A 24133-nucleotide genomic window follows, 5' to 3' on the forward strand; every position below is an offset into this window, starting at 1 on the left:
AGATCTTTAGCATGTCTGTGACATGGGAATATATCACAATAAATAACTGCAAAGTAAAAATGCAGGTAGACACAGGTGCAGATAGCACAGTGATATCATCAAAAATATGGACTGAGCTTGGTAAACCTCAGTTGGATGGTAAGATAAGACATCTTGAAGCTTATGATGGTCATCAATTAACGCTTCTGTGATCACTTACTTGTGACGTTGAGTGGAACGGAGGCAGGCTCACTCAAAAACAACTTGCAGTTGTGCAGTCTGATAAAGAATTTGGACTACTTGATAGAGACCTTCTACCCAAGCACGGCGTGAACAACATCACAGCCGAGCACCTACCTGCTGTGAAGGGTTACAAAGCTCATGTGAAGTTGATACCAGGAACACAGCCAATGTTGTGCAAAGCCAGAAAAATAACTCTACCTCTTCAAGACAAGGTAACAGAGAAGCTGGAACAAATGGTCAGACAAGGCATCCTTGAACCGGTACAGCCAGGAAGAGTTACTAATGCATCTCCAGTTGTGTGGAAGAGAAAGAGGTGTGGAGAACTGAGACTCTGCGTGGACTTGAAAGTGCACATCAATGGCAAGGTCTTGGATGAGGACTACCCAATACCGGACATGGAGACGATCTTCCACAACCTACATGGGGCCTCATACTTTGGCAAAATTGACCTCTCAGATGCCTACTATCAAATTGAACTTGACGAAGAAGCTAAAGATATATGCACAATCAACACATCTCAGGGACTGTTCAAGATGTGCCGACTACCTCAGGGATTGAAAAACTCTTCTTCAATCTTCCAGAACTGCATCGAATCAACACTCAAAGGAATTAAAGGTGTTGTGATCTATCAAGACGATCTATTGGTGTATGGAACTACCAAGGAGCAGTTTGACAAGAGAATGCTTGCAGTCAAGAGTCGACTACGTGAAAAAAACTTTACTATTAATGAGAAAAAATCCAACTCAAAACCAGTCGATAGCGTTAGCTTTTTGGGATACTCAATTTCAAAGGAGGGAATAGCACCAGATCCCAAACATGTTGAAAAAACAAAAAATGCAAAAGCACCAACTAACAATAAACAACTCGAATCGTTTGTTGGGCTAGCTAATTTTTACGGAACAATGATTCCTGATTTTGCAAAAAAATGCTACCCTTAAATAACATGAAAAATAGCGATTTCTCATGGGGCAAAATGCAACAAAAAGCCTTTGAGGACATAAAAAATGAATTATGAGCTAACCCACTAGTACAGCCATATAGTCTACAAATAGAAGCAACAGTTACTACTGATGCCTCTGAAAAAACCATTGGCGGGGTTCTTTCGCAAGAAGGACATCCAGTCATATATGTATCGAGAAAATTGACTCCAGCGGAGCAAAACTACTCGAACATAGAGCGGGAAGCACTGGCAAATGTGTTTGTGGTCACAAGACTAAAACAATTCCTTCTTGGAAGACGATTTACCCTACAGACTGACCACAAACCACTCAAATATCTCTTTGCACCAGACGAGGAGATCCCGAAGACAGCATCAGCGAGAATCACATGATGGGCAATAGCTCTAATGGGTTTCGACTATAAGTTGAGGTACACACCAGGAGAGCAGATACCCCATGCAGATGCTTTGAGCAGAATGGATTTTGGCGAAGACGAATCAGACAACGATCGAGTGTGCTTCGCAATCAATAACATCTACTTCGCCCACAGTGATTTGGTGACCCAAGCAGAAATCAAAACTGAACTTGGAACAAACAGACTCTTCCAGGACATAATGAAACGAATCAAAACCGGCAATTAGAAACAATGTTCAGAAGCGGAAAAAGGATTCGAACAACAGAAAGATGCACTTACTTTACATAATGGAATCATCTTCAGAGGTGTTGTTCCTTTCATTCCACCCAAACTACGACACTTGGTTTTGGCAAAAGCGCATGAGACACATCCCGGAAAGAATGCAACTGAGGCATCAGTCAGAATGAAAGCATGTTGGCCTGGCATTACCCAAGACGTTCAACACTTTATTAGTAAATGTAAGAATTGTCAATTCAACAGGCCTAGCCTGGGAAAAACGGTCTCTACGTGGCCACAAGCCGACGTTTGGGAACGGCTCCACAGGGACTGGGGTTATGTTAAGGACCAAGGCAATATCTTAGTAATTGTTGACGCGGGTTCTGGTTGGATAGAAGCCTTCCCCACGGGAAATAGAACATCAGAAACAGTTAAAATAGATCTAAGTCAAATCTTTGCAAGATTCGGAATACCAAAAACTTTAGTTTCTGATAATGGTCCAGAATTTGTAAGTTGTGACCTTAAACAGTGGTGTGAATCACTGGGAATTAAGAAAATAGGATCACCCGTCTATCATCCAAGAGCTAATGGACTAGCTGAAAGAGCAGTTCAGACAGTGAAGCGGGCACTTCAAGCGTGGAGTCCCAACCTTAATGTGTCATTTGGAGCATTCCTGCAAAGGGCACTGATGACACATCGCAACACTTCAAAGACGAGGAGCAAAACTCCAGTTGAACTCTTGTTGGGACGCAGAGTGAGACTACCAGCAACAGCAGATTTCGACTTGTGCGAACCCATTCTATTCAAGGCCAACGAAAACACAAAGACAGTTCCTGCTACCTTCATCATCAGGAAGGGCTTAAACACATCTTTCATACAGCCCGAAAACTCGGCACGGACTATTCTAGTGAGCGACAACCAAATTGCGAGACTAGACGAGGACAATGTGAAAATTGAACCAGCAGTGGAGGAGACCATATCTCAATCAAAACAACAACTTCAGAGTACAGATGTGGGACCTTCACTTCAAGATGAAGCTTCTGCAGCCACATCATCTGCAGAGCACCAACAACCCGAAACCTCAGAGCCTTCACGAACATCAACAAGAAACAGAAAACAACCCGACAGATTTGGAGAACCTATACCCACAAACTTGCTTAAAAAAGGAGGAAGGATGTGATGGTTTCAAAGAAACATCAAGAAACTTAGAAGTTTTCTTTATTAAAGTTTCAAAGAACGACAGAAGAACTTACCTGACGAACTTTATTGCTGTGTCGATAAGTAATGGCCACAAAACTAAACTCAATTCTAATTTTGTTTTGGCGCTATCATTATCTTATTGACCTATCAATCATATGTCAGAAGCAAATTCTCCCACCAACAGAAACCTGATTTTAACATCCAGCGACCTCCAACTAATGAACTCGATTGTACCCAAGCCATATATGATGAAAATAGAAAATCACCTCCGGGATTCGGAGTTAAGATATATTCACATGCCAATCATGTAAAATATTTTTAGCTAATCTAAATTTTCTCTGTATATTTTCGCATAGATAACCACTATAAATACAAGCTAATTTTTGTATATTTTCAGTTCAAAATTTAATTTAAAATTCAACTTATTGAATTCTTTGACCCGTGTTATCGACCACGACATATAATTTGGTAGTCTGAATAGAATTCATTAGAATAATTGTGTCAAAACAGCTCCGTATCACTTATTACCGTTGAAATCAGCCATTTTTGTCCTACCTGATAGAGTCGTAAATCTCCGAATTGTAAACATCCAGCAGCACATAATTGACCCCTCGGTCCACGATCACTAAAGCTGGTTTTGAGGGAGGGGTGTATGCGTCAACTTCACTCCAGTCTGAATAAGTGTTCTCTCCATTTTGGCGACAAAAGAGAGAAGATCGAACGTAGAAGGAATAGTGAGTCAGCGGAATGAAATCTCCCGACCACGTGAAATGAGTCCCAGTAATGTTTTGTTCTAAAATTTTTGATTTGTTTTTAAATTAATATAATTTGCAGTTTTTTGTGTACCGGTTACCTACATGAACGTTTGTTTTAATGAGAGCAAAAAAATTGTTTTTGATTATGTATCTATCGACTACTAGCTGATAGATTTTAGTGTTAATTCCTCATAACTTCATGATCACCCAATTTAAGTTGCCCAGTTATTGCTGTGCGCGAACTTGTTTGTCACCCAATGAGTGGGGACAATGCTCATTTTTTCCGTTCAACCCGATTGTGTGGGTTGATTATGAAGAAAATTTGAAGACCCGATTGTGAGGGTTTCTGGGAACAAATAAAAGGCAGATGCTTAATTGCGTGGGCACCATGGTGATTTGTGGGCACAAGGCTGATCGAAAGAAAACTTTCTGAGAATTGACTGAACTTAGAAATGATTTAAACCATGATTTCCCCAACCAAGCATACCTTAAATTTATAATTCGCTTTTCACTAAAAAAAACTTCATGATTATGTGAACAGTTTATTATCATCGCCATTGGCTGCACGATTACCCTGATTCATTATGTCTTTTTTCGTTAAAATGTTGCCCTACCGATTTGATCTTTTGAATCTTTAACATCAAACATGAGCTGAAATTCAGAGTCGCTCTTATGTCCATCGGGTGACGACCAAACAAGTACGATGGTTGAATTGTCTATAGAGCTGTATCCCACTTGACTAGGTCCAGCTGGGATTGGACAGACAAAGGGTTTCTTCGTGGTTGTTGGAAAGGGTTCTGAAATGGGAGGAAAGTTATATTTGCTCAAAAATCGCAGTTGTTCGTTGCAAAATTGGAATCAGACGTCTAACTGACATCTGTCTATATATCAAGTAATCCTCTGCCGAGCAATCCTCAGGAGGAGGTTTATAAACGATCAATGTGCAAAACTCGATGAAAACTAAACTGAATTTTGATAAGATACTGCGAAACATACTCGGAACATACGCTACTCATTAAAACACACTTTCAGAAAGAAAATTTCCTCAAAATGTCAGCATATTTCAGGACTCAAATTCTAGCAAGAGTTGTAAGGGTGTGTGACCAACAATGACTATAAGCATAACATGATAAACCTTGCATTGCAACTTGACAACAGTCTAATTTTTTTCTATTTGTCAAAGAGGTCTCTAATTTCTTCTATTCCGCTTTCTGAGCTTGAACATATTCATTTAAAAATTTGGATGATCTCTAAATTCTAATCAGTTGAACTATTGAATGAGGTAAGGAGGAAATGATACGCAAGAGACTTGACTTAAACAAAACAAAACTTGAACAACTAATAAAACGAAAAAAAAAAAATTAGAAAAGAGCGTCCAAACAATATCCTTTGAGCGGCTGACGGCGGCTATTAAAAAATCTGCTATGTAAAAGCAATTCTCTTTTAAACATAACCGACAACCGTCATAAGAACAACTATCAAAGGAGAGACAAAAAGTTGGTCTGTTTGGTAGTAGGCACCTAGGCTGAGGCCCAACTGGCATTTTTTGTCTGAATGTCAATTTATTAAGTTCAAGCGACCAACACAAAAAGTTTGTCATTTTTCTGTCTGATTGTCAATTTATTATGTTCAGGCGACTAAAAAAACATTCCAAAAATTGTCAAAAATTAGGCAAAGTTTTTGCGCAAAACAAGACACAAAATTAAAATAGTTGCATCACATATCTTCGTAAGAACGACTAAAAATCTAAAAATTACGGCACGAAGTTGAACACAAAAAGTTAATTTTGTAATGACAATATCTTTGATGTCTTATACAAAGCAGCGCAGTTGGCTATTATGAGCATAAAGACCAAAATGTTCTGTATAATTCGCGAGAACCACGCCTAAATAAAAATAAATAAAAATGAACTCTAAAAAATTGTTTAAATATTTAAAAATGTTTGACGATGACTTACGGATGGCGATGGATTCAAAATTGTTATCTGCTTCAGATTTCTTAGTCAACACTGTAAGCTCAGGTTGCTCGTCAACAAGAACTATAACGAGCACAACGATAGTTATGAGAATGACTCTTTTACTAAAAACAAGAAAAACAAATTAAAGTTTGACTTTTCTACCCAAGTAATTTTTACCACTATTATCCTAATCTCAAATGTAAACGAAGAGATCTACCAAATTTTTTGGACCTTGTTTGATCTTTTACTGTCAATACTAGTACAATTTTAACAAAATTTGTCAAAAACATTGGCAAAATCCCGGTCAATGAAAGACAACAATTAAGCCCGTTTTTTCTTTTCCTAATTCGATATGAATGAACAAAAAACTCAACTTGAAAAATGACTATTTTGTCAATGCAATTAATTTTATTATCATTTCCAATCAATCACAATTAATATTTTTTGATCATGATTTTCAGTAAAAAGCAAATCAATGACTTACATTTGTGCAAAATTTTTTTTGGAGGAAGGTTTCTGAATAATTAGGTTTTCGCCATTCCTAATTTTTGTTTGAGTTTTGATCAAACTATAGTCTTAAACTTAGTTTTAAAAAATTAGAAAGAAAGTTTAGCTTACCAGACCAATAAGACAAGGGCAAATTGATTCTGTTAACAATATCTTAATGAAATGTCAATAAATTGTACTTAGAATCAATACTTGGTTCAAACTTGTGAATACAGATAACTATTTTAGAGTAAAACTATTTGACATAAAATTATCCCAGCATGTTTTAATTGATTATGATACCACCGGAAAATGAACAACTTTTCAGAAAAGCGTAAATGCATAATATTTATGGCATCACTTGGGGTTGAATTCTTGGAAATTTGCAGATGCAGACCATATTGGGTAATGCTTGCGATCCCCACTAAAAATCATGGAGCTAATATTAGTTTTGCATCTTGGAACTATTTCAATTCATTGCGTCCTTATGACAAAACGGCAGCCGACATCTTCACAAAATTCATAGCCTTGTCGAAAGTGGAAACATTCAGAACAGTTTCGATGGGAATAGACTCTACGCAATCAACTCAAGATTGAGTGGGGTTGTAAGAACTTTGATCAAACTACACTCACAAAGTTAGGGTTTTAGAAAGAAAGTTTAACATACCAGATTAATAGGAAAAGGTCAAATTGACTCTGATCACAAACTTATAAAAATGAATCGTCAAAAATTGATGCTTTGTATCGATATGAAAGACAACATTTATTAGAGTAAGATTATCTGACATAAAATCTTCCCAGCATGTATTGAGTGACTATGATACCGCCGGAAATGTGAATGAATTTTTAGAAAAGAGTAAATTCATCTTATTTATGGTATCCCTTGTGACTGAATTCTAGAAAATTTGCAGAAGCAGACCATATTGGGTAATGCTTGCGATCCCCACTAAAAATCATGGAGCTAATATTAGTTCTGTATCTTGATTCTATCACTCTGATAATGGATATATATAGAGATGATTTTTGAGACATTTTTTATACACAAAAGAAAATCACCATCGTGCTCAATTACTCAGATCTCTCTCGAATATCTCTAATTTCTATTGTTAAATATCATTCTTGATATGCTCTCAATTTGGAGAAATTAATTCTTCTTCTGAGTGAAAAAACGGTTTTTATTTTGCTAGCGAAAATCCATAGACCAAAAGGTTATAGAGGCAGCAATTTTCTAAGATTATAAGATTAATTTCGAAAACAAAAGTAATTTTCAGTTGAGAGCCATAATCTGTTTAAGCCAAGTACGTTTTTCTTTTCACAAGTGCTTTGCCTGCTCAAACAACAATGGATCAACAAACAGTAAAGTTGTTGACCTACACAGGAAAGTCACAGGACTTCCCAATCTGCAGCACCAGATTTGTGGCGATGATGCAGACGAAGGGACTCTACAAGTCACTACTTGGGACAGAGGAGCAGGCCAATTAGCCTGCACTACTAGACAATGGGGCAAGCAATGACGAGAAGAAGAACCACAATGTGCTGAAGGTTGCATATGAGCAGATGAAGACACCAAGGAGAAACGAAATAATGCGTGGTGTCATCTGGTATTGACTCAAGATGCAACAAGCCTCATGCTAATGAGAAATGACTGTGTGGGAGATGACGGCATCAGAGATGGAGCAAAGGCTTGGAAGCTTTTGGAACATATTTTTCAAATTGTGGAGATGCCGACAATGGTGACTTTGGTGGCACAGCCTGCTTGACTGCAGTTCGAGGAGGATTCTGGGGATTTGAACAGCTTCATCATGAGAGGACAAGAATTGCCCACAAGGCTAAAAGTAGCAGTGGAAGGAGTCTCAGAGACTCTCTTCAACGCCTTGGTTCTCATTGATCTGTCAAAAAAGGGAGAGTTCAAGGCGAACTCAAGAGTGTTTTGTTTGTGCGTGGATAATCCTCAGTATTCTTATCAGTCTCAAAATGCATGGAGTGGGAGTATAGGTTCATTTTCGAGAAAGGAAACAGTTGCATGAAACTCGGGTGAAACTAACCGAAGAAAATAAATTGTGTTACATATCCTGCGGCCTTCTAGAATTCCAACAGCGTGAAAACTCACAGTGCAAGGAAGTGGTACAGACGACTGTGTCATTTGAATGGATTGGATGTGGTTAAAAATTGCGCCAGAGACAGTAGGGGAACGTGAAGATGTATGCAATATGTGCGCATTGGCCAAGATCACAAAGACTCGAGTAGCAAAATTCGCAGAGAAACGAGCAGAAGGGAAGCTCGAGAGGGTGTTCACAGACGCGATGAGACCATTAAGAGAAGAATTACTGTCAGGGTTCCAGTTCTGCATTGTATTTGCCGAGCAGTTCACCAATTGAGTGTTTAAGGACTTGCTTAAGGCAAAAAGTGAATCACTGGCTAGCCCAAAGAACTATCTCTCAGTGTGTGGACGCCCAAGAAACTGAAGCAAAACAATGCGCAGGAGTTTTCTCAGAGATTTTCAAAATCTGATGTTTACATGCAGGAATTCTACAGTAGAACACCATACCAGAGGCGCCACAAAAGAATGAGTTGGTTGAGAGGTTTAACAGGACACTGCGGGAGATGACAAAAAGCTTGCTCATTGACTGGGGTCTTCCAAAGCTGATGTAGGGAGCAGGAATTTGTCACGCTATAAAAATCAAAAGATTAGTTGTGAGACGAGGAGAAGAAAATTGCTCAGAAGAGCTGACGCGAAGTACAAAGCCCAAGCTTTAAATTAGTGAACTGTCTATTTTTGAGGATAGAGGTACTCATGAGGAAGAGAGGGAGAGAGGCGACAGTAAACTTGAGCCCAAGGGTTCCGTCCATGGGAAGGATATTTTTGTGGATTATACTGAAGAAGAGAACGGATACCTACGGTGTACGTACCCAAAACACGCAAGGTGGCAGCAGTTCGAGATTTTGTCAGCAATGAGTCCGAAGAAGGCTCAATCCCTGACACCACAGAGATATCCGACCTACTAAATGAGGTGTTCAGTGCCACTGGGGATCTGGCACCCAGATGCTGGTCATCAAGACGATTGCGACAAAACGAACAGGGCAAATCTACTGCAAGAAAGGTGAGTGACATGTCCCAGAGAGCGTGACCACTCAAGAAAAGAAATTGAGACGAGATGCCTCGGATGACGAGGAAGCATCACTAGATGAAAGATATACTCCATCTATAGGGAATCTCAGAGACTAAGAGTATCTGGGAAACAGTGGCACAGAAGATTTTTTACAGTCAAAGACTGTTGGTTTCGATCAATAGGCACAAGAGCAAGCAGAAAAAGCAGAGCCGAGACAAAGGACAAGAGCAAGGAATGTTCCTCAATTTCTTGGAGAAGTCAGGACCCATCTTGCTGTGACTGAGGGTGACTATGTGAAAGCCAAAACAGTCTACAAAGCCACGAGGCCAGACATCTTTTTGACACTCAACATTGTGTCCGGTCGCATGAATGCCACTAAAAATCCACACTGGCTGTGTAGAAAACGACTTCGGCGACATCTTCAAGGTGCGAAAGTTTTAAGACGTACTTACTCGAAAGAGGTTTGTTATGATTTAGTGGGGGAAATTGATGCAGACTGCTCTGGTGATGTGAACGAGAAAAAGTCAACGACGGGCTATTACTTCAAGCTCAATGGACGTGGTGCAGCACTCAGCTAGGGGGGAAAAGCAGGTCACAGTTGCTCTTTCTTCATCAAAAGCAGAATATCATGGCATGGCAGCAGCAGTTCAAGAAGCATTTTAATGAAACAACTTCTGGAGAATTGCGGCATCCAACAGAAACATCCAATAGCAATTGGAGAGGACTGCCATAGTTGCATCAAATTGTGCCAAAACCTAGTCATTAGCAGTTCAGTTCATTCGGGACAAGACGGAAGATGGAACTACATCAGTTCATTGCGTCCTTTTGACAAAACAGCAGCCGACATCTTCACAAAATTCATAACCTTGTCGAAAGTGGAAACATTCAGAACAACTTTGATGGGAACAGACTCTACGCAATCAACTCAAGATTGAGTGAGGTTGTTAGAATTTTGATCAAACTACACTCACAAAGTTAGGGTTTTAGCAAGAAAATTTAACTTACCAGATTAATAGGAAAAGGTCAAGTTGACTCTGATCACAAACTTATATAAATGAATCGTCAATAAATGATGCTTAGTATCGATTTGATAGATAAATTTTATTAGAGTGAGATTATCTGACATGAAATCTTCGCAGCATGTATTGAATGATTACGATACCGCCGGAAATGTGAACGAATTCTTAGAAAAGAGTTAACTCATCTTATTTATGGTATCCCATGTGACTGAATTCTAGAAAATTTGCAGAAGCAGACCATATTGGGTAATCCTTGCGACCTCCACTATAAATCATGGTGCTAAGATTAGTTTTTTATCTTGATTTTCTCGCACTGATAATGGGTATATGTTCAGAAGATTTTTGAGCCTTTTATTCTTCCTGGAAATGAAATCACCTTCTTGATCTAATAATCAGATCTCTCCTGTAAATCTCTAAATTCCACCGTAAAATATCTTTTTTGTTATTCTCTCATTTTTGAGAAATTAATTTTTCTACTTAGTTAAAAGCGCTTTTTATTCCGCTGGCGAAAATCCATAATCCAACAATGTTGAAGTAGCAAAAAAACCGTTACCAAAATTGAATTCAGATTTTTAAAAAATAGACTATGAGCAATTGGCAGACTGTTATGAGAAAAATTGTATTTTTTTATATTCGACCAAAGTTTTATTAAATCATCAATAAAATTTTATGGGTGAAACGTTATATTCACTCCGCCATTTTGTGGTTGACCTAGCTGCCAAACGTTGTGGAGAACGCCTTCCTCAAAAGATAATACCATTCGCATTAACGAATGCACACTAAGTAAATATCTGGTTTTCTTGGTTTTAGTACTTTTCAGTTAACTTGTGTTGCATTCGCCAGAACTGATTTCAACAGCAATTTTTAGCCAGGTCTCCAAAATGAAAAATCCAGGCGTGCCTTTTCAATGCACAAAAATAGCGCAAAAATACGCTAAATGTTCATGCATGGGAATCAATTTGAGTTCTGTTTGATCATCGTTTACAGTGCTAATTATTTCGTATTTGAGTAATCGGCCAATGATCAATATTGTCACTATCGTTTTAGAATCGCAGGATGTCAACTGAGTTCTATTAAGGTTTGAACCTAAACAGGGCGCAATTAGTGAAGGAGAAAGGATCATAACTTTCTCAAAATTAATTTCAGCTAACTACATACACTGAAATGGGAATTTCTGCAAAACAAGCGTTAGTCGGACCAAAAATGTACCTGTCGTCGGCACACTCCAAAAGACTTCTTCGCTCCGTGTAGTTTGTCCGTATTTTGATACCTCAACAGCGAATTTATACGAAACTGTCAACTCCAAGATGTCAACTCTGTAAGGCCAAGCTGGTGGATCTTGGCTCTGCTTGAAGTCATTTATGAATAAACTGAAAAGAGAAACAGAAAATCTTTCATCAATTTCTTAGATTCTACATTTGAGGAGTAAATTTCAATGACTTTTCAGCGAAAGGCATACTGATCAAGATTCGAAAATTCGGGAAACTTTTTTAAAGAATTTGGATTCGAAGCTTTGGAAACACCAAGTATTTTTATTGCTTTTTCATTGACTTTTTCTCGAAGAACTGTAATGTCTAACAGTAATCCCGGCTCTGAATCGGTACTGATACTTAGACTTGGAATTAGACTTGCCCAGTTCTGATAATGACTTGGCGTTAAGTACGGGAGATTATAAATTGTTTTTGCGTGCGGAATCTTTGAATAGAGAACAAGCTCAGCCCGGTAGAATGTTCTCCCTAAAATCCTCCCATTTTGTTTTAAGAGTGGGGGTAATTTGTCTATGGGGGTAAATTGCTGTAAGAGTGAGGGGGTATTTATAATTTGGTCAGGGGGGGATGGTGTAAGAGTTGCGTTGCAATGGGAGGACTTTTGAGGAATTACTCCCCTGACTAAAATTGCCATGTAAGAGTGGGCCGCAATGAATTGCAACGGGAGGACTTCTGAAAAGTTACCCCTGACTAAAATTGCCCTGTAAGAGTGGGCTGCAATGGGAGGACTTTGAGAAATTACCCCCCCTCTGACTAAAATTGTCATGTACGAGTGGGCTGCAATGGGAGGTATTTTGAGGAATTAACCCCCTGACTAAAATTGCCATGTAAGAGTTGGAGAAGCTTTGATGATCTGGAGTTTAAAGAGAACTAGCTGAGGTAACAGAGGTTGTGGGTTCACGACTGGCAGTCTTCGAGTGTGGGGGCAAAAACAATGTAAGATTAGGGCTTCCAAGGGGGCTAAATTGATGTAAAAGTGAGGGGTAATTTCTCCAGAGGTGGTAAAATGGTGTAAGCGGTGGGCTGCCAAGGGTGTAAAATAGTGTAAGAGTGAGAGGGTGATTTGTTCAGAGGGGTTAAAATGATGTAAGAGTGGGGCAGCAATGGGCAATGGGAGGACTTTTTAGGCAAATGCAGCTCAAAACTTTTACATCTTTTTTGGCTGCATTAGGATTCCAACAGGGGTAAAATGGTGTAAGAGTGAGGGGGTAAAAGACAAATTAACCCCCCACTCTTACATCATTTTACCCCCTTGACACCATTTTATCCCCATTGGAAGCCTAATGCTGCCAAAAAAATGTAAAAGTTTTAGCTGCATTTGCCTAAAAAGTCCTCCCATTGCAGCCCCACTCTTACATCATTTTGGGCGGAAAAATTCGACCCGGGAGGTGAGGTGCTGCTACATGGTAAAAAATCATCAACACACAGACGGTGCCCATATAACACAGTAAACTTTCTTAATCAATGCTTGCCTCGGTTATAAACGATTTGTCAACTGATTGGGAGCTAAGTTTTGGCTGATCAAGAAAAAGATTATTTCATACGCCTGGATGCAGTTTTTGACCTAAATTTAACTATAACTCATTATACCGCTTGGCAGTAAGGCAGACATGAAATGACTCGGATTGATTTTGTTCCCGTGGAACTTTGTAACGTTCAATTGCGGAATTAAATGGTACATCCATGACGTTTCTAAATAAATTTATACAAGTCACAGAATGCGAAATTAAATTCAACAAAATAATGTAATTCTAAAATCCACGGTTTGCAACTAACTATACTCTTAACAGCTCTTAATTGTTGTCAGATTAAAGCATCGGTAACACTGGTTAGTAAAATTGAAGCAAAATTTTGAGAAGTGTTTTCTGCTGTGCGGATTGAAGTTTCCGAATTGAAGAATCGAATTTCCGACAAACATTTTCTCAACACATATTTCCATAAACCACTTCTAATCTTTGAACCTATGTATCAATTTTATCAGTACTTTGATTTGATTTAAATTTGTACGCACCGGAGCGGAATTAGACTAACAATAAAACGGCTTTCAGCTACAGTCAGATTCGTAGTTCAGCCTACTAGGTTTTTAGGTGGATTCAGCGATGCTTGAAATTGGTAATTCTGTGGAATTTGGTTCTCGATTTCTCTTCAAGAAAATCCTAGCTTTTGAATGTAACCCAATTCTGCAAATTTCATACAAATCTCATATTTTAAGTTAGCAAAACAGATTTAAGTTAAACACTCGTTAAAATTTGACCGAGGCAATTTATTATTGTTTTTGCGATGTAATGCTAGCATAAGGAGAATCATTCAAATTTTACTCACTAAACGCCACTGAATTTGGCTCATTATCCTGTTGCTTTAAAAGATGTGAGAAAACTCTCGCTATCGATTTGAGGTTATATCCTCAAAAACACTGTGCTGAGAAGGTTTTTCCATTGACTTTTGGTGAAAAATGCGTTTGAATTCGTTGTGTTTTCCTAAAACAGAAAACTATCTGATCATTGATTATGATTGGCTCATAGCGAGTGATCACCCACGAAGCCTTAGCTCATTTTGAACGACTTATCGATTCCCAGTGAAACTTGATACACTTTGCCATATCATGCACGATCTTGATAATTCTTGCAAACTTGAAACATCTTGCCAAGATCCTGATAGGCAAATTTTCCTGGGTCAACTTGGTAAGATCTTGACAAGATCTTATCAAGACATGGCAAAAAATTTTCTTGGCAAAGCTTGCTAAGATCGTGATAAATTTTGACACAGAAAAAACAGCTTTAGAATAATTGTGCGAATCATTTTCGAATCAATTTAACGGTTAAAAGATGGGGCAAAATGGATCTGCACCAGTTTTAGACTCTCATTTTGTAGAAATTGTTGTTTGAATATGCTTTTTAATTTTTAAAACATTGTATATCTTGACAAGTCATGGTTAGTTTTTCTTTGAAACCTTGCCAAGATCCTGTTTCTTGATAGCCACGCAAAGATCATGCAAATTCGTACATATCTTGATGTTTTCTTGCCATATAACATGGCAAGATCTTGGCAAGAATTACCATGTTTCATCATGCTTTTTATCATGGCTATCAGGTTTTGTTTCACTGGGTTGATCAAGCATCATTATTGTCTAAATCTTCTGATCGTGGATGATTTTGTCTAAACTGGAATTCATCTCCCAATTTCATCTCTGAGACTGATTTTATCTCTGGGTATCTCTAATCGTGACTGATTTTGAATGAAAGTCACATCCTTGGTAGTTTTGTCAACAGTTATAAGAACATGGTAGCAATTACTTCCAATTGGACTCGAAGAAATAATTTTACACTTTCTCCACTTTGAACAAAAAATAGATCAAAAAAGAAAGAGATTGATAATGATTATAAAAAAGTCCCAATAAGTCCCAGAAAGATATATTACTAAATTTTGCAACATATTCCTAGAAATGAAAATCCGAAGTTTACTTCTGCAAGTCTAACCTACCTGATCGTTTCATATACCTCGTCACTGTGAACATCAAGTACCACATAGTCATCACCTGCTTCTACAATTGTCAGCACTGGTTTGGGTGGAGGTGTGTATGCATCAATTTGAATCCAATCTGAAAATGTCTTCTCTCCGTTCTGTTGACACTGGAGGGTAGATCGAACATGGAAGATGTAGTGAGTCAAAGGAAGCAATTCTCCAGACCACCCAAAACTCGTGGTTGAAATTGGGAGGCCCGTGGCTAAACACACATCCTCCGAATATGATAATATATTTACCAGCGCCCTGTTTTGTAATAAATTCTTTGTGTTTTCTCTCTATAACTGTTATAACAGTTTGTATTAAAGGCTTCTGATTCGGACTTAAAAAATGCATTTGAAGCATATAGATTATGTTTGCATTCTAATTTATCCGCGGGCGCTAATACAAACGAAGAAAAGTAGTTTGTACAAGTTTCTCAAGAATAATAAAAATCAGAACATTAATATTCAATTCCTTCAATGGCGTTCATGTCAACGCAAAAAAGTTGTGTCAGCTTAATTTCACTTGAACGTATCCATTTTTATTTAATCACTTTTTCACCCTACCCGGACTGAACTGCAAGTCAAGGTCAGTACACGGCAGTCTAAATGCAGGTCTACATGCATATATCAGTACTGTGCACGTCTAAGAACAAATCTGCAAGTCGGACAAGTCCTTGCTAAAACTTGTGTAGCGTTTGCAGGTTGATCCCCACGTCAAAACCAACATTTAAAAAGTTTTCTAGTAAGAATTTCGAATTCCAGAAAAATTCGTAAAGTGCCACGATTAGACGTGCCTAGTACTGATATTGACTTGACGCTAGGTCCGAGTATATAATTGTAACTGACTCATACAATAATTAACCAGTCAAATTAAGCGCCCTTAGCAGGTGCTGGAAACTGTCTTCTATGAAAGGCAGGAACTTAACGAAGTATAAAAAGCTATTAGTGAATACACAAATTTATACGACGGAATTTCAAGATTAAACAGAGTCAACTCCATCAAAACTAGTCATTATATTAGAACTCTATATATGAAATAACGTCACAAGAAATCAAATAATACCTTCTGAAAACTTACGAGCAGAAAGAAACAAAAACTAGAGTAACTGGCAGAGAACTCACTCCAAAAGTATCCCGTAATAAAAAAATAAACACCAGGAGCAGCAGTTTCATATTTGTTACACGCATTAACAATGTGCTATCCAAAAACACATAACACAAAAAAAGCAAAGGAAACAAAACAGAAAAACTAAATTTCAAAATTTCTTATTAACAACAGTAGTCAAAACCAAACACTGCGCAAAGATTTCTTCATTTACTGAAAATACCCTTCTCCAGAAGTCAAATACTGGCTTGCACAATTCCGGCCTTGGACCAAATACCTTGAAAAACGAGACAACTGGCCATCAATTATAAGCCGATACTCTTCAAACATTCCAGAAAAATACGCGATGCACTCTGAACTGAAAAAAAAATTGAACAAAAGCAAAAGGCTGACAATTATAATCTTGATTATTAAAAATAGATGTTGACAATATCTATAAAATTAACAATTAACTGTCACTAGATTACGGCACTTACTTCCTTCAATTGCGAACCATATGACAACACTATAACAAGTTAAAAACCTTGATGTTTTTTGTGGATATAATCCAATCTATTTTTTCAGTCCAATCTTCCACGAAATTGTTATACCGAACTTCTTTTGATTTTCAGGAAGAATTTCACTTCTGTTGATATTGAAAAATCTACACAGCTTTTGATTTCGTTTTGGTATCGACGTTTAGGCTCAGATTTGTAGATAAATAGTGATGCTTTAACCGGGTATATTAAACGAACAAACGCATTAAATAGCAAAAGGGCAAATCAAACAATGCAGTCAAACAATGCAAATTAAACAAAAAATTTAGAATGACTTATAAAACTTAACGCTACATTCTCATCGAAACCCATTCAAATTGTTAACATTTTGACAACTTATTTAGGTAGTGTCTGCAACTGTTAGTGTGAACCTCGTAAGTGAACTGAACAGAGCCTCAAACCTGGATGTCTGCACCATCAACAAATTAGTATTACCACGCATGTACAGATTAAAAAATCAAAAATTATTTTTTGTCTAATTCTTAACGGTTCGTTTGCGGTAACATCTGCCGTTGATAGAGGATGTTTGCCAGCTCTTCTATATGGTTTACAACTTTCCCATGACATCAAAATTAAACAGAAAAAAGACGTTGTCAAACGCCTTTCACGGTTTCTGGCAATCCTAATATAAAGCGAATTGACAAAGAAAATTTGACATCTACAACAATTTTATTAGAGTTTGAATGTAGATTGAACCAATAATCAGTTGGAAGCTCAAATTTCTGGTCAAGTAAAATTGACTTACTGTGCAAATTAAAGCGCAATTAAATCTTGAGCAATGAATTACTGTTCATCATCTCCTAAATCTGTATGTCAACTTGTTACTTCACAATTAGGACATAACTTTAACTATGGAAAACGAATTAAAATAATATCCTCAAATTTCTCTCTGAGCTATTAAGTTCCAATGAAAGTGAAGCTCTGCGGGAAGAGCAAAGAGAGTTTTTGCTACTGGGTTTGGCGAATTCTAGCTTAGTTGAATAATGGTGCCATTATGGCCATGTGAAGAATAGAAATGAGTGCTCTAAGCAAAATAATAAAAAATTTTAAAAAAATTCTTTTTTTTTAAGAAAATTTGTCTCAAACTATAATATCTTAATAAGGACTGAGCTTCAATATAATTTAATTCCTTAAACTGGAATTTGAGATTTGTATTAAAAAGCTGCATCAAAGAATTTTTTAATTTCGATTATTTTTTCGATATTTTATAAAAAGCAATTGGTTAAGTTAACAAAGCTGAACGATTAATTGTTGGTGCTAATTGAGTATCAAGTAATCCAACGTTAATCTACAGTATATCGGATAATACAGTTCACAAGAGCTAACTTCAAAGCCGTAAAATCCCGACAGATTTGAAACCGCCGAAACGAACTGGGTGGTGTAAAACTTTCATTGTTATAAGTGGGATAGCCGCCGATACAAGCTAAGGTTACCTCAACTCTAATCACAGGTAATCATGGAAATGAAAAACTCGAATAACCCTGTTCCTGTTCAATTTATTGGATTGATAACGATTGAATAACGAAACAAAACTTGTTAACATACCCAATTTATCATTAGGATCCATTACGTCGAAATTTGGTATATATTCGGCATCATTCAAATTGTCGTTGATTGCAATCCATGTGATGGTTATTGTTGAATTGTTGAAAGTCTCGTAGTCCACCTGAACAGGTGCTGGTGGAGTTGGACATACGAAGATTGGTTGAGGCGTTGTCTTTGGTTCCTTTTCTATTATTTCTAAAACAAAAGTTTTAAAATAAAGCCCCAGCAACATTTTGCGTCGGTCGAATAGTTCTCCTCGTTACAAAAAGTATTTGGATGAAACATCGGCGGTATTTTATTTCTGGAAAAAGAAATGAGATAGACAAATTAATGGATCTTTTCATTTTTAACGGTATTTTTTCAAAACGATCAGCAAAACGATCAAAAGTTGCTATTGATAGCTGTCAAGCAATAAGTGACACAAATTACCCGAAGTTCTAAACAGTTCGCACATCCCGAGTCGGGGTGTCAAAAATAAAAATCGCTATGAACAGTTAAAGAAATTACATTAAATTGTGGTGAATATGGTGAAAGCAAAGACACTAAATTCGCCCTGCAAAATGGGCGTTGAATTGTCGCTGACACCTTGACCACGGTTTATAGTATTGCGACGGTTATAGTAGTATGAAATAATTGAGTTCATAATCTGCATGGTAGCAAAAATGCTGTTAAGATACGCCACCCGCAGACTGGGGTGCTCGACCGGAAGAGGCTCTGATCCGACCCACCTTTGTTGCATTTAGGGTTGGACGAACTAAGCACAGTGGCTCAAGCCCCCGCCCCCCTCTTACGTCAAAACAGGAGGAGAGTTTGACTACGCCACTGCGTCTTTCTCATTCGGTCTTGCTTAACTGTGTGCTATAACCAAGCTATTCCGTTCGGAGTTTCACAGGATTTCACAACTCAACTTTGACACTGAAAGTCGTTAGTAACTCTATCAAAATCTTTAAAAAATTGTGCACAGCCTACCTGCTGGCATTGCAATAAGTGCATTGGAGCTCTGAGCATCTTCTTGAAACTGTTTTGCATCGACATTGAATGAAAACGTTTGTCCTCGTATCAAGTTGGACACTGTTGCAGGGTATGACAGAGGTCTTGGGAGCACCTCACTCGAGTTCATATACAATCTTAAACATATTTTCAGATATAACGTTTCGGAATTCGATGTATCCATAGCCAAAAAAACATTTACGTAGCAGCAAAACAACGTCTTTACAGACTAGCGTCCCTACCAAACTTCGTCGGACCATTAGGTCCTTTTCACCCATCGTTTTCCATAAAATGTATCTTAAAACATGTCCAATTGGCTTAAAAAGTGAGAAATCATTACGAAAGAATTTTTTGGAAATTGTTTCAATTTTCTGTCACCGGATACCACACAATAACAAATTTGGCTATTTTGTGGAATATGCTGACAAAATTTGTCCTGAAATTTCGCAATTTAAATCTACGATTTTCCACAGATTGCAGTATTCAATTTCCACACGCTACATCCCTTAGAATCAATAAATCACCAATCAATTAATGTTCGTGTAAGTAGCCATCAATCAGACTTCAAAAACGTTTTTGAAAGCAGCAGAGTAAGTCGACACTGCCGAAAACTCAATCTAAAGATTATATGGGTCTTTAATCCCATAACTTTAGGGTGAATTCAATAGCTTCAGAACAATTTATTTTCTAAATCAATCGCCCTTGGACAATTCAGATTGCTACCTGTAGGGTATGGAATTCCAAATCGAATCAAGAACTTCTCAACATTCAGATAATGTGCCTCCTTATTGAAGTATTTCAGGAGGCAATCAATAAAGAGAACCAACAAATTTTCTTACTATAATTATAATGGCGAGAGCCAATTGTTTTAGCTTGCTCCAAAATCTTGAACGATACAAGACCCAAGCTGATGTTTTGATACGCCTGTAACATTGATATTAATTTTAGAAGAATCCTTCTTTATTAAAATCGATCAGTATTTATTTATTTCTGAAAATTCTCTCTGTATTGAAAGTGAGCAGATATTTTTAACTTTTGAAAAGTCCCCTGTATGAGGATTGATCAGTAAATAATAATTTCAGAAAAATCCCTGTGTGAGAAAAGTGATTAGTAATTTTTATCTTCTGAATTATCCCTTTGTTTGATAAGTTATCCTTAATTATTCACGTGCATTATATCAACATAATGCAAAAACGTAGCCGAAAGTTTTCCAGCGTAATTGATTTATTTATGAAAAAGACTTCGAAAATACGACTTAGTTACTGCTGTCTCTTATATTCGATTCAAATATATCACACACATTTGTTAGCACCTAATATCAAAGGGTTTTTGTTTGCTTCAATTGCTTTTAAATTAGGGAGGTTCATTGATACTATTTTATCCAAGTGTCATAAATTACATAAATATTAGTATAAAACTTGAATAGCCAAAAACGAAAGCAATGTTTTTTATCCTAAATTCATTTATCGGCTTTGATCAGCAATTACAACTAGATTTTGAGATGGATTACTGCCGCCTTAGCAAAAATCAACGCAAATTAGATAAATTTAAAAACCCAAAAACATGCTCACATGCTTAATTGTGGAATATGCTAACATATTTTGTTACCATATTCCACAATCATAAATGAGGAATGTGGTGAGCAGATTTGTCACGATATTCTACAAAATAAGCCATTTTGCGGAATTTGAGTTAATCGAGTTCAAGTTCCATTTTGTAGGGGCACTGCAGAGATAACAAACTGGATCTTTTATCTAGTTTTCATCTAGTAAAAGAGCTAAGTCGTTAGGAGCTCAATAGACACGTCAAAACAACTATTTTTGTCTGAATGGGCTGTAGTGATCTGTTTCCGTTTTTATCTAGGTTGGAAATTGGCCTTGCAATTTATCAAAGGTCATCCAAAATCAACAAATATCAGCATATTTCAGAATATTTAAATTTTAATTGTTCTATATTTTATATCACATTTGTGGGAATTCGGCTGTGCTACTTCTCAATTGATGCACCAATCAACACAATTTTAGCAATTTGGCGTATTTAATACGCAAAAGAAAGCTACTTTAAAGAAAAAATGGAAATGTAAATCTATTTTTATGACTAAGTTTCATTAACTTAAAAGACAAGGTTTACTAATTCTTTATTCCGACCCCACTTGTGGTGGGGGGAACTATATACTCAAATGGGATTTTTGTTCAGACAATTTTGGCCGATCTATATATTCATCGCAGAGAAATGTTAGTGGTATCATTAAAAAGCTCGCCCGGCGCAGATTTTGAAATTTAAAAACGTTTTCAAAATTCGTAATTTTCTAGGAGTTATCGAGGTTTAAACTTTTGTGGTAAACCGGGATATTTGGTTCACATTTGTTCAGTTTTAGCGAAAATTTTGTTCAAATTAACATTTTTTCTATAAAAATATTAGCTCAAAATTACATTTCACGCTACAAAATGCATCAATTTGGTGTTCCTAATTGACGAAAGATGACTAAAAGGGCTCTGGTTTCAGAGTGAAGTTTATTGTCAAAAATTTTCGAGTTCTATTTGAGAGCTGTTTCTTAGAAAACTTTTTTAAAGTCACTTAGAGAATAGTCACCTTTTATATCGAGTTTCCGTTAATGAAAAACTTCATTTACAGTCCAATGATCCCCAATGAACAGATTATTAGCTTTCAGGGAATCGCTCATATTTTTTTGGCTTCGATTCTGATTGTTTGTAATTTTTAGTGAAGTTTTGTTTTTCCTTTGAGATTTTACTGAAGTTTTGAAGTTCTATGGCAAAAACTTGTTGTTTAAAAGTGCGTTAGTTTTCCCAATAAGCATTAAGTGATCCTATCTAGTGCTTTGAGTGGACAGCTAATGGACAGCTGTTAAAATTTTAAACATATTTTTTCGAAGTTTTTTTGAACGTTAACCAATCTTAAACATATTTTTGTGAATTTTAACATTGTCTCAGTAATGATAGGACCCCTTTTATTTCTACTGCAACCAAATTTATCTGGTTATCAATTTTATCTTCTAACTACTGGTTTTATGACTTCGATGCGACGAGTTATCATATATTTTTTTTTTTGGATATTTTTTCATAATTTTGGTTCCTTTTGAAACTTTATCACATTATTCTAATATTGTTAGTTCCCATTCGCCTAAACAAAACGTTAAATGAATCATGGATAACGGTTTCAGAGAAAGGATTATGGATTAAACGGCTTCGACACTTTCTTCTCGCAGTCTTCTACTGAATTTTTGGTTTTTACCTGCATTTGTTATTCTTTTCATGGTCATCGGATTTTTTCTGATGTTTTATTGATAACTTATGAACGACTTGTCTTCCCATTAAGCAATAACTTAGCGTACTTATTGACTTAGGTTGAAAGTTATTGTATATAATGGCGTTGATACTATGGAATTTCACAAAAAAATTCGTGGTTTTAAAGTACTTGTTCATATTTGTTGATTTTTTGAATTCTTATGGCTAAAGAAAGAAGAAACGCAATGCTGTTAAAACGTTTATAGAAATCAAAAACGTTTTGGTTTTTTCTTGAGTTTTTCTGCATCTTTACTATGCTTCTATGGCTTAGTCTAACCAAAGACAGGTCTCCTCAATTTCTTAATGACTTTTTAGTAATTTTAGCAAGAATTATTTTGTTAAAAGTTACTGATTTTAAAGACGTTTGAATTTATTTTTGTTTAAAAATGTTGATTGGTTTTTGAATTTTGCCTCATTATTTCTTTTTTTTATTTGTTACCTAGTCTCGTTAAGGAAAAATCCCATCTGCTACATAGGTAAGATTAAAGAAAACTTATGCAGCTAAGGTTTTTTCAGATTGAATTTGACGTTGTTTACTAGGTGCTCTTAAATTTAGATATTGAGTTTTTGCCGTTGATTTTTTATTTTTGCTTGTTTGTTTTTTCTCGTGGTCTTTTTATTGGCAGATCTCGTGAGCTCTGTAATGAGGCATGGCATTGTGTAATTCAATTAGTAGCTTAAGTGTGTGACGATTTTTTAAAACTCAAACATCTATTTTTGTTTATCTCTTCATTTGGTTGACAATTAAGTCAAAAATGTAGAAGAGGACAAGAGTTTGTTCATTTCCTTACGTGTCATATACGACATAGTTTGGATTCAAATATGTCTTGTATACCATACTGGGGATCATGTGTTTCCTTGTATGACTTCCAAGAATTTTGCATGATCGTCAGGTTGGTTAGTCGGGTTCAATAATTAGGTTGCTCCTGTAACCGATATGGTCAAAAAATGTTTGGTTTTTTTTGTCTAAAGGAGCTTTTATAAAAGAGCTTTCTTGTTTATTTCATCTTCCAAAACAATGTATTTTGAGGTACCGATGAGAACGCACATTTTATAGTATATGATCACATGGAAATTTACCTGACATCAACAAACTGCTGGTAGTTGGGGAAGTTGACCGATACAGTGGTGTTATCAACTAAGCTGACAGAAATTTGAGGCTTATTGGCTCTGATAATGAGGTGATTCCACGCTGCGTCTTGAGTTTCGTTGCATGTAATGTAAAGCCTCAAGTGGAAGTGATATGCCGTGGTGGGATCCAGCGCGTATGGCCAGGTGTATGGCGAAGATAAGTTCGATCTCGTGTCTGTAATATAAATCTGTATCTACAGAGAACTTTTTGTACATGAAGTTAGGCGCCTGACCAAAAAATGAATGAAAATAGAATATATGCATCGACAATATAACCAAAGTAGAAATATCTTGATCAGATATTGATTTGTGATCAAAACACGATAAGGTGACTTACTTTATTTGTTCAATTGTTAGAACTGTTCAGTCTAATAATGGACAAATTCTAAGCAAAGACTGCCTCAAATCGTTTTTTTAAAATAATATGTG

At 36.7% G+C, this 24133-nt stretch overlaps 1 protein-coding gene across 2 annotated transcripts in view; it reads right to left on the minus strand.

Annotated features, from left to right (window-relative positions):
• LOC142337018 (uncharacterized) overlaps positions 1–24133 on the minus strand; it is a 148871-nt gene that overhangs the window by 44158 nt on the left and 80580 nt on the right. The window contains exons 8-14 of one of the 2 annotated variants that reach the window (XM_075386051.1): positions 23654–23879; positions 19248–19405; positions 18279–18473; positions 15067–15310; positions 11528–11688; positions 4365–4543; positions 3547–3788 (exon numbers count right to left, since the gene is read on the minus strand). In XM_075386051.1, coding sequence (XP_075242166.1) covers positions 3547–3788; positions 4365–4543; positions 11528–11688; positions 15067–15310; positions 18279–18473; positions 19248–19405; positions 23654–23879 — 1405 coding nt within the window. Of the gene's footprint in view, positions 1–3546; positions 3789–4360; positions 4544–11527; positions 11689–15066; positions 15311–18278; positions 18474–19247; positions 19406–23653; positions 23880–24133 lie in introns of both variants that reach the window. The other variant, XM_075386050.1, reaches the window with a different exon arrangement.

Source organism: Convolutriloba macropyga, chromosome 3 (genome assembly GCF_964194025.1).
Source record: "Convolutriloba macropyga chromosome 3, txConMacr16.3, whole genome shotgun sequence".
NCBI lineage: Eukaryota > Metazoa > Xenacoelomorpha > Acoela > Convolutidae > Convolutriloba > Convolutriloba macropyga.